The following is a 13,626-nucleotide window of genomic DNA, read 5'->3' on the forward strand; positions in this document are numbered from 1 at the left end:
TAATTGAAGGTAACGCACAAATAAGCTAATTAAATTTTAATGTTTTTCATTTATCATATTTTAATATTTCGATAAAAATCGATAAATTATTTCTTTTTATGGTGCTATAATTAATCTCTTGAATCTAGAAATTTATGTTATATAAAAAATGCAAAGAAGTTAATTTGGTAGATTGTCACAATTTTACGATATATGAACCTATACAGAATGTTTTGAACGTGAATAAAAGAATTTCATACAGTTAAAAGAATACTTAAGATTCTCTGAAATGTGTTCTATTTCCCACATAGAATTCACATTAAAAGCTGCAAACGTTCTATGAATGTTTTGTATATAAAAAATCGGACAATATTATATATTGACATTATATGATTATTTTTTTATTGTCATTTAATATTATTATAAATAAACTGACAATTCTAAATACAAAAATAATATAATGCATATAAGAATTTAAAATGATATAATGTTATATAGTAATTATTTCGCTATATATAACTTATAGAAATATACATGAATAAAAAATTTTATATTTGTTTAATTTCACCACTACAATGAGGACAACAAGTTATATTTGAATCACTTCGTGGAAGAAATATTTGGCCACCAATTGCAACAGCTGCTCCCATCACTGCACTACAAGCTACATCTTGTCTTCCTGACATGAGCAACTTTGGATTCATAAGAAGCTGTATATAAATGAAAGAAATAAATATACATGAAACAAGGTAAAATAAATACAAAATAAATATGAAATGAAAACTTACTTGTTCTGCAGTCTTTTCGGCAAGTGTTTTCATATCTAAGCCAGTTATATTAATTTCTCTTTGTAAAGTAATGTTTTCCACACCACATAATAATTGAACTTTTAGAATTTCTGCAAGTTGACAACAGCCTTGTACTAAATCTATTATATTTGTACTTGGTAATACATGCCTCTTGCAAGAAACACTTCCAACATGATCAAAATTTTCACGCAAAATACTAAGTATCCTTAAATAAAAAGGACATAATATATATGTATTAAAATACGTATGTTCCTGCTATTTAAAGTATTTTGTAGAAATATTTTTATTAATAAAATACATTTTTTGTAAATACATGTAAGAAACATACCTGTATGTTTTAAGGGATATATCTCTTATAAGATTTCGATCCTCTAGAAGTCTTTTTATTGCTTCTTGGAGATCTGTGGTTCTTTGGCAAAGAGCTGCTTTCCATTTTGCAAGTTCTTCAACCATTAAGCTACCAAAAATTATTGAAAGTTATGTATATTATATATGTCAGAGTTACATTAGAATTAGGGTTAGGGACCTGAAACGAATCTTCATTTGGATTACACATTGTCGTTATGCAATAGAGAAGACATTGACTAGTGCAAATACGATTATTATAGAATTGGACAAGTAACCGTGGTAATTAGATACTACAATGATCCTAGGTTCAATAACGAATCCGCGGTCAACGGGATAACAGGATGTGCTTCCTTCCAAAGACCAAATCGTACTCGACTTGCTTGGCTACGATGAAAGTATAACTAAACTAACTCTTTGTTAAGACGTGGAATATCCACCGAGCGTACAGACGCTAAGTAACTCGCTAATACGACCTCACGAGAGAATGACTTTCCGTCGCGATGATGCTGCAGAGGAAAACTATGATGGGCTGTGTCTAAGGACACGAGATCATCGGATTCGTCGAGGATAGCCTTCGTTCAGAAAGTGAGGGAAATTGACGTTGCTGTTAATTGGTTAATTTCCATGTTGGTGGTTAGAAAAAGATGCTAGCTGCCCTCGAAGGAAAGCTGCACGTGTACTGCGGAAACGCATCGACATCTGGCAATCATCTTACTTGAAGAATAGGGTCTGCAAATGGCGAGCTACGGGACAGAGACCGTTGGAATGTTTACTGTCGAGTGTTACAACTATTTCCTTTTTAAGGAGAGCTATAGAATTACTCCATGCCTCTGCGTTCATCCCGGCTACGTTCGGCGACTGGCTGTCGCTTCGAGCCCAAGCTCATTATCACAAATCTCGAACAAATACAATCGGATCAAATGACGACAATTGTTTAATTACACCTATGATAGAATCTAGATTACGGTATTAAGGGATTTTCCCGAAGTTCCAAAGGGAAGGCTCCGATGTCCTTTCATCTCCTACATATATATTATGTATGTAGTATCGTGGAAAAATGGCCTGTGGCGGCACATAGCAAACACCACCACTCGACACTAACTAGTGTCGGACGACGGCAGCGCAGTGGTTAGCGCCTTAGGTTACTAACGTTCGGAACCCGGGTTCGAATTCCGGCGACAGGAGTCCCATTTTTCTTCCACGATACAAAAATGAGAAAAAAAGCGGCTGTACCCAGCAGCGACATCTACAGCCTAAGTATTCCGATACTACATGTATTATTATAAATGAGCCATAAATATTTATATTGAATTATTTTCATTTACCTACTGGCTAAGAATTTACTCCTCCAGACTTCACATTGACCTGCTAACCACTCTGTTTGTTCTTGATGAGTTGATAAATTTTGAGCAGAATTTAAAAGAGCTCGAGCAAGTTGCAATTTATCTTCAGTCAATAAATGAACTTTTGTTTCAAGATCTTCTCCAACAGCAGCTACTAATAAATTTTTTAATTCTCCATTAACCTATTGTAAAAAAGAAAAATGTATGATATAATATTATTACTTTAGTAATAAGTAACATTAGTACCTGTGCTTGAAATTTCAACTGATTTTCAAGTTGACTATTTTCTTCTTTAAGCTTTTGTATTTCCGCTTCGTATGCCTTTTTTTCTATCAACCAATCACTTTCTGCAGACTTATCTTCATCTACTATCTTTAAATTATTAGATACCTTTGTTTCATGAAGTTTCATTGCAGCAACTCGAGAGACAGCCATATTCACATTTACATTACTTTTTTGCAATCTTCTATTCTTTTTTTCATGTGGAATGATTGGATTGACTGCAGCTTTATAAGGTTCATAAGGAATAAATTTTGGCTCCTTTGATTTTAATGAACATAAAATATGTTTCTCATGTTTTGCATTATTAACATGCCTTGGTATTAAATTTACTATTGGACCATTTGGCATAACTGGAGGAGTTGAACTTAACTGTTTCAAATTTGTTGGATGATAAATTAACGTTTCACCAAGACGGCACTTTGTCTGTTTAACTTCAATTTTTTCAGCCGTTGCATTTTCCATCCCATCACCTTGCGTACGTTTAATCCAGCCTGTAACTTATATATCTTAAATATTAATAATAACACATTAATATATAACATAAAAATGAAAAATTTTAATGTTAAAAAATATGATACTAACAAATATTTTTATTCATATTGTACATTCTTTCCCATAATTAATTGCTTTCTCATATGTTCTGCTATAATAATTATTAAGCAAAGTAAAGAAACAAATATCTTATTACTTATATAATGTATATATATATAATAAATTGTTATCTTGTGGTCAATATCACATTAAAAGTAATTGTCATATGTACTTTATTTTAAATATATAGAAAACAATGAATATGCAAAATTATATGAAATAGGATGTTATATTAACTATATTATACTATACAATTTAGTGAAATAAGGAAAACTAAGTCTAATTATAAAAGCAAAAGAAACAAATATTTTATAAAAAATGTAAATTTATATAAGTATGTATATAAACAAGAAATCTAACCTTGTGACTTAGTTTGAGGTTCATCTTTTGTAGAATTTGAAATACTGGCCATTTTCACTTCTATTTGGTAGATATCTACTTAAAATAATCTTAATATCATTTCATATCATAACAAATTATCAACTACTTTTTATCGGTCATTATTAATCTATTACTTAACGTATCCAATTTAGTGAAAGGAATTCAACGAGACATGAGTAAGAAAATATGTATCAATACCAATCAATAAACAACATCTTTTATGCAAATACTAATTTCCACTGTGTAGGTACATTTATCAAGTAATATTAATTTTTATATTTTTATGAATATTTTACAATTCTATAATATTTTGATAAATAGTGACTAAAGCAAAGGGTTAAAGTATTGAATGTATTTAAAATACTGCAATAATGATAAAAAACGAAGCAATAATTATGTAAAATAGGTTTTAAACTTTTAATCCTTTTTGTTTGTGTATTATTGTCAATATAATATATTGTGTTATTTTTTAAATAAAATTTCACGAAATAATGATAATGACACTTTCAATATTCACAAATATATATATATATATATATATTTATTTATTTATATATATATATATAAATTATGTCTATCATAGTATAGAACATTTGAATTATCGAAATTTACAAAAAAGTTTGATTTCTATACAAATTTTTTCTTATCTAATATCGATAATTCAATTGTTATAAATCACTAGTCACCAGAAAATAGTTTTAAATTCTTATAGTTGGTGAAATCATTAATTATATATTTAACACAATAACAAAAAAACCTTAAAGAAGGAAATTAAATTAACAAGCATTTAATATGTCATATAAATCAAAAATTATAATTTTGCAGTATAAAAAGATTTTAATTTTGCAATATTGTCAAATTATAATCTGAAACATCAATTAAATTTTATTATAAATTGTAACCTCTTTTGCAATTTATAAATTTTTAACTTAAAAGCAAAACATTACACATTGATATTACTTTATTAAATACGGTGAAGTTTAATGATAGAATAATGCTTATAAAAATATTTTATAGTAATTATAGCGATGTAACAATTTTATATCTTGAACCGTTACCATAATTCTTATATTTTTATAAATTCAAATTTTAACTTGAAATATAATAATAACATGTTCGTATATTAAATGAACTGTAACAAAATAATATAAAAAAGTAATAACCATTCCAAAGAATAAAAGCTATGGATAAAAAAACATATAAAAAATATAAACGAAGGATCGCACAAGCTGTAGCTAAAGTCGATAATAAGCCTCCAAGATTTGAAGTGTCCGCATATTACAAACCGCATAATATGAGAAGTGACATAAATCGAATAAGAGAAATCGACAAGCAAAATATAAAATTGTTAAGGCGGATGAATATAATTACTCGATTAAGGGTAAGTATACAAAGTTTTATTTCTGTAATAAATATCTTTTATTCCTCATTATTTTCTATCTTTTTGTATACTTATACTACTATATTTTACTATTAATATGTCTTATATTGAATACTACCACATCATTTCTTACTATGTTTATATTTAGTATTGTAATATAAGTAATCTTAATAATTACAATTGTATAAAGTATATAATCATATATGTTTTATAAAAATATTGCAAATTTCTAGTAAAAGTATTGAATGTATTATTTAAAATACTGCAATAATGATAAAAAGAGGAAGCGATAATTACGAAAAATAGGTTTTAAACTTTTAATCCTTTTTGTTTGTGTATTATTGTCAATATAATTAACTGCAACAATATATTAACTGCTTTAAATTAATCTGAAATTCATGATGTGTCCAAATTATAGTCAAATATCGATTGCTGGTTACCAAAGATAAAATATAAATCAAAACTTGATAATCAGGAAGTAAAAAATACACAAGTCATGAAAGAAAATAAAAATTTATTACGAAAAATTCGTAGAGCAAGTACTAATTATTCTACTGCCGAGTTTATACAAGATTGGAAAGAAATGAACATGAAAATGGAACACAATAGAAGGTAAATTATTCCTTCAATATTTCATGGATATATATTTTCGTTTTCAAAGTTTTATGCAAAACAATTTCGAAATTAATTTTACTTAAATTATAATTATGACAAAATTTAAGTTACATCATTTTTCTAAATTTTTAATTAAAAGAACACTGGCTTTTTATTTCTATCTTTTTATATCTCGTTCTATCTTATTATAATTTTAATGAAATCAATATGACATGTATTCATATCTTAAAACACTTTATTCTTTCCATTCCATTGTTAATTGTGAAATTCAACTTTAATTTGTATTAATTTTAAATTTTCAGAGCATAGAATTTTGAAAGTTAGAATAGAATTTTAAAAATGCAGTTGAGAGATAAAAACACAATAATGAAATGTAATAAAATAAAGGAATAAACTTTATATCATATTATTATTACACATTACACGTAATGTAAATGTTTATATTATATTGATGATTAAATTCTATAGATATCAGAAAGAACCTACAACACATACCATTGGATTACAATCTCCACAAGATCATTGTATAATTACAGATTTATCATTGCTAAAACATATAAATCCATCTATTCGTACCAAATGTTTTTTTGAAATTGAAATCCAAGGAGATCAGAAATTAGGATCCATTCATTTTGAACTTTATGATGATATTGTACCTCGAACATGTACAAATTTTGCGGAATTATGTCGTGGATATAATGGCTTATCGTACAAGTAAATAAAAGTAAAATGCACATTTTTAACAACTTTAAATTAAAAAAAAAATAAAAGAAAAAGGATCTGTGTTTTCTTCCTGCAAAATTTTACTTAAAAGACGTGAATGATGTGTGCAGTTCTATGCAATACATTATTTTGATAAAACACATTTATTCAAAATATTACTTTTATGATATTATTATTACAAATATAATATATTAAATCTTTATATATATATATATATATATATATATAAAAATCCTTAAGTCGATTTCTTTAGAAAAATTTATTTGGACGGAGGAGATATCCGGAAAAGATATCTAAAAAAGTCTACTTTTCCAAATGAATAATATTTTTTAAAGGGAGATAAAATTATATCTTTAACTAAAAGGAAACCAATGCTTTTTCTAATAGGAACACACCGTTTCATCGAATTGTATCCGGTTATTGGTGTCAAGGCGGAGACGTTACAAAACTTAACGGATGTGGAGGAAAGTCCATATATGGTGAATCATTTGAGCATGAGAATTACAACTTACGTCATGCTGGTCCCGGAATTTTGTCCATGTGTAATGAAACTGAAAATACATGCAATTCCAAATTTAATCTTACTTTTAGACAATTGGAAACAGTAGATGGGAAAAATGTAGTTTTTGGGAAAGTGATTGCAGGTCTCTCAAACATTTATAAGGTAAATTTATTTCAATTGCATCAAAATAAAGATATCTTCTTCATTCGTAAATTTTTCTAAATATATGAAGAATATTTGTTACTTATATCATTATCTTTTAATAAATTAATGTAAATTTGGAAAAGAACAACTGTACCCTCTTTCATACTTTTTATTTAACACATCTTTTTATAAAATAAGGAAAATTAGAATTATATAACAGTTAATTAAAACTATACCGCAGAAAATCACAGAAAAATATTTTAAAACATTAAATATGCAAATTTTTAGTATACGTGGATCTATAAATCCAAGAAATAAATAAAAAGTTTAACTACTGTACTGAAAGAACTTTCTATAAATTTATTTATATAACAGATTTAAAAAATAAAATTGATTCAAGAGTACTTAGTAATGATTTTAAACATGACCACATGTTAATATATCTGATATTTTTTAGATTGAAGAATTTGGTACAAAAACAGGAAAACCATTTAAAACAATAATTATATCCAACTGTGGTATTATATCAAGATATATAAAAAATAGATAAAAATCAAGCAAAGCATAAAAATTTCATTTAATTGGTGAAAGGCAGAAGTCTTTGATAGTATAACATCAATGTTAATAGTTTAATTACTTTATCGTATATAGAAAAACATAATTATATCAATTACTTAATTAATTTTTCTCTCAAATGTTCTTTCTTTATATCTGTACATTGTATAAAAACATAAAACATTTAAAAAGATATTTAATTTGTGTACAATATTTAATAATAAATCGTACTTTAATATATTAAATTATATTTCTTGTAACGTGATTGTTATTTTTATTTAACGTCTTCGATACGGCGTTTGTTCTCCAGATATCGTCATTTGACGGCCTGGACCTACGGACAAGGACAATTGTGTAGCGTAGCGTATTGTTGACAATTGACAGTCAAATTGACCTCAGCCGATATTCGAACTGGGAACGTATTCGGGGTGATCAATTATAATCGACACTCGTACTTGAGACAGTTAATGAATCTATCCCCATTCCATATGTTATGTCTATTATGTTACATTAATATCATGATTAAATTATTAAGATAAAAGAACACAAATATCATAACTCGGTGTTTATTTTCATTCAATTTTTATACAATATCATTTCTATATGCAATTTGTTTTATAAAATTTGAGTATTATTAATAATGGTTTGAGTATCTTTTTGATGTGTAAAATATATTTTTATATATAAATGCAGTTATTCAATTCATTTATAACAATGAGGCACTTTAAAATTCATGCAAATAACAAAAATATTTCATATTTATATAGATATATTAAAATAATTATTATGATTAATGCAGAGTTTAAATATAATGATTTAAGATAAAATAATGTTAGCAATTAAGGCATAAGTATGACGTTATAATACAATAACATAAACTTTCATTGATAATATTAAGAGATATTTCATTTTACATTTAATTAACCATAAGCTGATATATGTTGCTTATATGATTAAGCTGGTAGTCTTTTAGGATTTAAATCATACATTCGGCGCATACGTTTTTTCAATTCTTGTGGAAATTTATCGTAACATTTTTTACAGGCGGGTTTTAAATCAAATTCAAAAAATTTAGTTTTTTGATTCATTTTTTGATCGCAAAATGCACAAGCGAAGTGATGTACGCACCATGCTTTATTCAAAGCTGTAAAAACTGAAAAATTCAAAATATATTATATATTTACTTTCTTCTTAAATTAGGATAAAATTAATAGAGTAATATACTAACCATCGCCAGAAATTACTTGATTACATACAAAACACAAATTACCGAAAAGTTGATGGTAATGTGTTTCACAATAAGCTAAACCTTTTTTCTCATAATGTCGATGACCTAAAAACGGCTTTTCACATTTTGCACAAACAAAATGTTCAACATGCCAATGTTTACCTAGAGCAGTTACTACTCGTTCCTCAATCGGACGTCGACATGCACCGCAAATTGGAATTCCCATTTTATCATGACATCTCAAACAGTATAGCTCATTCTGAAAATTTTAATAATCAAAATGTGAATTATTAATATACTAAGTACTAATATATTAAGTAAAAGATAATACTAATAATTAAAGACAACACAGTTATAGATACATACCATTTCATTGGCAGCATATCCTGGTCTAGAATTAACCTCTCTAGCATCTGAATTAAGTTCTATACCACAAGCAGTACAATTAAAATGATATGGATGATAGAGTTCTCCGCGAAAACGGAGAGGTTTGTCATCGATTACACCACTAAAAATTATATAATATTATATACATGATATACAATAGCTAAATAATATATATATATAACTTTAAAAATCAAAATTCATACTGGCACTGATGACAAATATATTTTCCAAGTGCCCCAGCCTTAACACGTGCATTACACGTATGGCATAAAGCTCTACCCTGACATTTAATAAATCCTGCATCAGCTAATTCACCATTGCATTCTTCACAACGGAAACATCCTGGGTGCCAATTAGCATTCATTGCTTTTATTACACGGCCAATAACAAATTCTCCTACAAATAAAAAAGTATAATTATATTCTTCCTTACAAGTGTTTTTATGAGTTCTATATGAGTATATTATTTTTTAAACTTCAAGTATTTGACATATTGTGATAAATAATTAAAACAACTTACCGCATTTTTCACAACAAGGTGCAAATAAGACATGGAAATCATGTTCACAATATTTGTACCCTTCAAATTCATAGAATATTCCATCTGGGAATGGACGGAAACATTGTGCGCATCTAATAAAATATCTTTTATTATAATTGATATAAATTTTAAACAATATAAATGTAATAATATAAATGTATACAAATACAAACTTAATATAATAACTTCCAATAATAATAAAATATTCTTACACAAAGCATTGAGGATGCCATAGCTCTCCATTTGAATTAACAATCTTTTCATGAGGCACAAAACCTTCTCTACATCGAGAACAGAACATATTATCCAAAGACATCCCTGTAACACTTTTTATATAAAGTTTATATTATTAATGAGACTAACCAACCATTATTCTAATATATATAAAACTGCTTTAAAATGGGACTTAAAAATTAATATTATAGTTTCTTCTCCTTCTTTTGGTTGTTCCTCCTTCTTTGTTTCAAAATGGTTAAATTCATATAATACATTTAAGTTTTCCCAATTTATTCCAAATATACAATATTTAAAAAATGAGAAAATTAATGTACATTAAAGATAATTAATTTGGACATGTTATATGTATATATGCATATATATGGCGAAAAATCATAAAATACGCAAAAACTGAAAATTTTTTTTTATGACATTTTTATAAACTAAAAAAACGATTTATAGCGCCTAGTGTAATGAATATTTCATGATATCTTCAAAATTGAATATGTAAAAATAATTTATTTTTACTATCATCGCCATAAAAAGATAACTTTTTTTTTACAATATATAAATATAAAATTGCATAAATGCTGCATATTATATTAATATTTATATTATATTCAAGTTAACGTTTCGAATGTCTTACAATATTTCATAATAACGGATTTAAAATAATATACCTGGAAATTAATTTTGCTGGTGGAAGATATCCTATAACACTATGTTTCGGAAGAGAAATAATTGTGCTTACCCTGGCATTCTTTAATGATAAAGGAGAGCTAATTTATTAATTGTCGTTACTTCCTTTTTCTTTTAATTAAAAAAAATATGAACGTTATATATTACAGATTATTTAAAAAAATACCTAGTATTTTTCTAAACTAAAAATTATTGTTGTATATCATTAATATTATTAATACTTTTTGAAATGAAACTTTAAAGAAAATACACACATCAGTGTTGCTGGTTATATATTAATTCTTCGTTTTATATTTAGAATAAAAATTACGTCATCAAAGAATGCACCGCTTTTTCTGTAATAATCAGTTAACTGCAATAGCCAATCAAATGTAAGGAATGTGGACTTGCCTTTTGTGAAATGTTACTTCAAACAAGGGAGTAAGGTTATGTAGATATGAAACTTTAATAATTATTAAACGATTAATATCTTTATACATATTTTAATATCGTTATTTTCTATTGCAATTTTAGTAATGTAAATGAATATTCAAAAGATTGCCCGTTTTGTTTAAATATATTTGCAAAATAAACATCTACAAAAATATAATTATGCAATGTATCAATAACAATTAACATTTCATGTTTCAAAATCTTTAACAGTTTTTGGATAATATTAAAATTTCAGAAATACGTTTAGAAAAAAGATAATCAAAACAATTAGGTACATAAAAAATACAGGGAAATATAAAATAAACTAAGAGACCGTTTCAAGTTAACTTTCAATACCATAAAGTATATTAATCTACATGGAACGTTTAATTGATTATAAAAACTAGGAAATAATTATGCTTTTTACCATAAAATTATTAAAATTTTTATATAGTATTTAAAATCCCTGCCTAGTAACTATGAGAAAAAGTAGCTACGTATATAGATATACGCGTTCTCTCTTTTCCTTTCATAATTTTGCAATATAATATTTATTTACGAATTATATAAAAATATTAATAAGTTAAATTATATAAGGTACATATCCAGTTTCATAAAACTACAATTATATAAAACTACATCGTTTAATTTAGCGCTGCAGGTCGTCATATGGCGCTGTAATCAACTTAACTAATCGATCGGATAGTATCGTTAAGATAGGGTTGACACTCTGCAGCTGCTACCATACGAATTGTTTGTGCTCTGAAGAGACGTTTCTCTTCGACGACGTATTAACCATATAACGTATAACTTACAAAATGGCATGGTTATGTAGTCGTACTATTTTTCAAACATGTCGACGACAATTTTACCGCGATGCTGTGAGATATACAAAAGAGAAGAAAGACAGTAATATAATCTTTTAAATAATATTAGAATTATTTAAGTGTGTTGCGTTTTTTTGTTACGTAATATGAAAATATAGTTTATTGATTTTACATCATTTTTGACTTATGTTAAGTACAAAATTCAATATTTTCTAACGAAATTCTTGTTTCAGCTTTTCCCGATCCGCTAGAACTAGCCACGGGTTTGGAAAAACGTGAGTTGCTTGCTGCTGCCGCTGGCGATTTTGTAAGTTTCTACATTTAATAATTTTTCGAATCAATGTCACACTTCGAAATCTACATATATTAATAAGATGTTCTATAAAATAAATTTTTTAAATCAAATTTTTCATGTTATTTGCAAACTATAATTATCTTCTGAACTTCATCACAAATTAAGTTGATTAAAAAATTAAATTAAAATTAGTAAGAGAGAAAGTAATTTGATGTGCATATTCTGATGTAAATCTTTAATCTATTGTTATTATATATGTATATCTATATGAAAAATTGTTAAATTAAATAAAATCAAGTTTGGCCCATAAAATGTAAGTTAGAACAAATAAATTTATCAGTATATTTTCATATTTATTGAATATATCTTTTATATTTGTGAGACATATTAAAATTATTTTACAATGCATCTTTGCATGTATATTATAAAAATAAAATATTATACATGAAAGTTAAGAATTATAGATTATCTTCCCTGTCAATATTTTAATTAGTTGTTATTATTTATAATTTATTATCTTATTTCAGGATCCATATCATATGAAGGCCATAGAAATATTGCGTGATAGCACAAAGGAGAATCCAAATTTAGTACCAAGTGCATTCAAAAGTCGTGTTGTTGGTTGCCTTTGCGAAGAAGATACTGCACACGTGAATTGGATGTGGTTGCATGAAGGTCAACCACGCCGCTGTGAATGTGGTCATTGGTTTAAACTGACTGAAGTTGCTCCTTTAGGATAAGATTTTAATTTAATGTCAATTCTTGTTATTAGTCATTTGTTTAAAATATAGAATTAATATCATATACTAAATATTGTGTTTATTTATTACCTTCTTATATCCTATCTTCATCTTATATATATCCTTTAATTCCAAATAAATTGTTAGTAAATTGAATAGTAAATTATTACTAACTTGTATCATGTTTAACATCATTATTTTAAGATTTTTATCATTTTCAATTAACTTCTATGTAAGGTCTTATGAACTAGTTTTTTTAGAAAATATTAAAAACAATTTTTCTATAAATTTTATTTGTAGAAATATAAGAAATATATGAAGCTGTATATACTATAAGAAATATTTTAAACATATTAATTTCTGATTTGTGTTTCTTATTACCTTTTTTTAATAAATTCTACTACAAATTCTTTTATAATTTCTATTATCTAAATTTATAAACAATTATATAGTTCTGAATAATTGTATGTAACAATTTAAATAGTATTAAGTGTAGATTGTACAATGATTCAATTACTTCAATTTATGATTGTTTAGATCTAAGAAATATTTCCTTGCTATATACTCATGATTATAATTTATGGAATTTTAAGTCACAACTCATTTATTATTTAATTTTGCAATTTTTAT

The 13,626-nt window shown here is 26.2% G+C and overlaps 4 protein-coding genes across 14 annotated transcripts; 2 read left to right on the top strand and 2 right to left on the bottom strand.

The window, feature by feature from the left end:
• Nucleotides 1-351: 351 nt before the first annotated feature.
• On the bottom strand, nt 352-3,953 carry LOC117153968 (golgin-45). Of its 6 annotated transcripts, none has more exons than XM_076617235.1 (7): nt 3,868-3,953; nt 3,713-3,787; nt 2,726-3,252; nt 2,462-2,661; nt 1,117-1,245; nt 768-993; nt 352-689 (listed from the first exon to the last, which is right to left on the bottom strand). In XM_076617235.1, the coding sequence occupies exons 2-7, from the start codon at nt 3,762-3,764 to the stop codon at nt 528-530; spliced, it is 1,296 nt and encodes a 431-aa protein (XP_076473350.1). In that variant the 5' UTR covers nt 3,765-3,787; nt 3,868-3,953; the 3' UTR covers nt 352-527. The 6 variants fall into 6 exon arrangements, with proteins under 6 accessions (XP_076473350.1, XP_076473348.1, XP_076473352.1 ...); XM_076617233.1 differs by having other exon boundaries at nt 2,726-3,258; XM_076617237.1 differs by lacking the exon at nt 3,868-3,953 and adding an exon at nt 3,344-3,404 and having other exon boundaries at nt 2,726-3,267; nt 3,713-3,848.
• On the top strand, nt 3,888-8,193 carry LOC117153970 (uncharacterized). Of its 4 annotated transcripts, none has more exons than XM_076617241.1 (6): nt 3,888-3,976; nt 4,907-5,114; nt 5,533-5,726; nt 6,198-6,443; nt 6,840-7,116; nt 7,964-8,193. In XM_076617241.1, exons 1-6 carry the CDS (start codon nt 3,954-3,956, stop codon nt 8,009-8,011), a joined length of 996 nt encoding a protein of 331 aa, XP_076473356.1. In that variant the 5' UTR covers nt 3,888-3,953; the 3' UTR covers nt 8,012-8,193. The 4 variants fall into 4 exon arrangements, with proteins under 4 accessions (XP_076473356.1, XP_076473354.1, XP_033184404.1 ...); XM_076617239.1 differs by lacking the exon at nt 7,964-8,193 and adding an exon at nt 7,556-7,864; XM_033328513.2 differs by lacking the exons at nt 6,198-6,443; nt 7,964-8,193 and adding an exon at nt 7,556-7,853.
• Nucleotides 8,194-8,203: 10 nt separating this feature from the next.
• Nucleotides 8,204-10,998, bottom strand: stck (LIM zinc finger domain containing stck). 3 transcript variants are annotated; one of them, XM_076617242.1, is made up of 7 exons: nt 10,978-10,998; nt 10,021-10,134; nt 9,788-9,900; nt 9,472-9,664; nt 9,248-9,389; nt 8,882-9,140; nt 8,204-8,806 (listed from the first exon to the last, which is right to left on the bottom strand). In XM_076617242.1, exons 2-7 carry the CDS (start codon nt 10,122-10,124, stop codon nt 8,607-8,609), a joined length of 1,011 nt encoding a protein of 336 aa, XP_076473357.1. In that variant the 5' UTR covers nt 10,125-10,134; nt 10,978-10,998; the 3' UTR covers nt 8,204-8,606. The 3 variants fall into 3 exon arrangements, with proteins under 3 accessions (XP_076473357.1, XP_033184402.1, XP_033184403.1); XM_033328511.2 differs by lacking the exon at nt 10,978-10,998 and adding an exon at nt 10,776-10,959; XM_033328512.2 differs by lacking the exon at nt 10,978-10,998 and adding an exon at nt 10,705-10,959.
• Nucleotides 10,999-11,827: 829 nt separating this feature from the next.
• On the top strand, nt 11,828-13,067 carry LOC117153971 (cytochrome c oxidase subunit 5B, mitochondrial). The gene is made up of 3 exons (XM_033328514.2): nt 11,828-12,043; nt 12,195-12,268; nt 12,784-13,067. Exons 1-3 carry the CDS (start codon nt 11,953-11,955, stop codon nt 12,994-12,996), a joined length of 378 nt encoding a protein of 125 aa, XP_033184405.1. The 5' UTR covers nt 11,828-11,952; the 3' UTR covers nt 12,997-13,067.
• The last annotated feature ends 559 nt before the right edge of the window (nt 13,068-13,626 follow it).

Source organism: Bombus vancouverensis, chromosome 3 (assembly GCF_051014615.1).
Source record: "Bombus vancouverensis nearcticus chromosome 3, iyBomVanc1_principal, whole genome shotgun sequence".
Lineage (NCBI taxonomy): Eukaryota > Metazoa > Arthropoda > Insecta > Hymenoptera > Apidae > Bombus > Bombus vancouverensis.

What these genes read in the sequence shown, in the direction of transcription:
- LOC117153968 (XM_076617233.1), bottom strand. Translation starts at nt 3,764, where the DNA reads ATGGCCAGTATTTCAAATTCTACAAAAGATGAACCTCAAACTAAGTCA. An exon ending in AGTTGAAATTTCAAGCACAG is followed by an intron (nt 2,662 to 2,725) that starts GTACTAATGTTA and finishes TTTTTACAATAG; the next exon opens with GTTAATGGAGAATTAAAAAA. An exon ending in CCGAAAAGACTGCAGAACAA is followed by an intron (nt 690 to 767) that starts GTAAGTTTTCAT and finishes ATTTATATACAG; the next exon opens with CTTCTTATGAATCCAAAGTT.
- LOC117153970 (XM_076617239.1), top strand. Translation starts at nt 3,954, where the DNA reads ATGCAAATACTAATTTCCACTGT. An exon ending in CAAATACTAATTTCCACTGT is followed by an intron (nt 3,977 to 4,906) that starts GTAGGTACATTT and finishes ACCATTCCAAAG; the next exon opens with AATAAAAGCTATGGATAAAA. An exon ending in ATATAATTACTCGATTAAGG is followed by an intron (nt 5,115 to 5,532) that starts GTAAGTATACAA and finishes TCCAAATTATAG; the next exon opens with TCAAATATCGATTGCTGGTT.
- stck (XM_033328511.2), bottom strand. An exon ending in TGGCATCCTCAATGCTTTGT is followed by an intron (nt 9,901 to 10,020) that starts GTAAGAATATTT and finishes ATATTTTATTAG; the next exon opens with ATGCGCACAATGTTTCCGTC. An exon ending in GATATGCTGCCAATGAAATG is followed by an intron (nt 9,141 to 9,247) that starts GTATGTATCTAT and finishes TAAAATTTTCAG; the next exon opens with AATGAGCTATACTGTTTGAG.
- LOC117153971 (XM_033328514.2), top strand. Translation starts at nt 11,953, where the DNA reads ATGGCATGGTTATGTAGTCGTACTATTTTTCAAACATGTCGACGACAA. An exon ending in TACAAAAGAGAAGAAAGACA is followed by an intron (nt 12,044 to 12,194) that starts GTAATATAATCT and finishes TTCTTGTTTCAG; the next exon opens with CTTTTCCCGATCCGCTAGAA. An exon ending in CTGCTGCCGCTGGCGATTTT is followed by an intron (nt 12,269 to 12,783) that starts GTAAGTTTCTAC and finishes ATCTTATTTCAG; the next exon opens with GATCCATATCATATGAAGGC.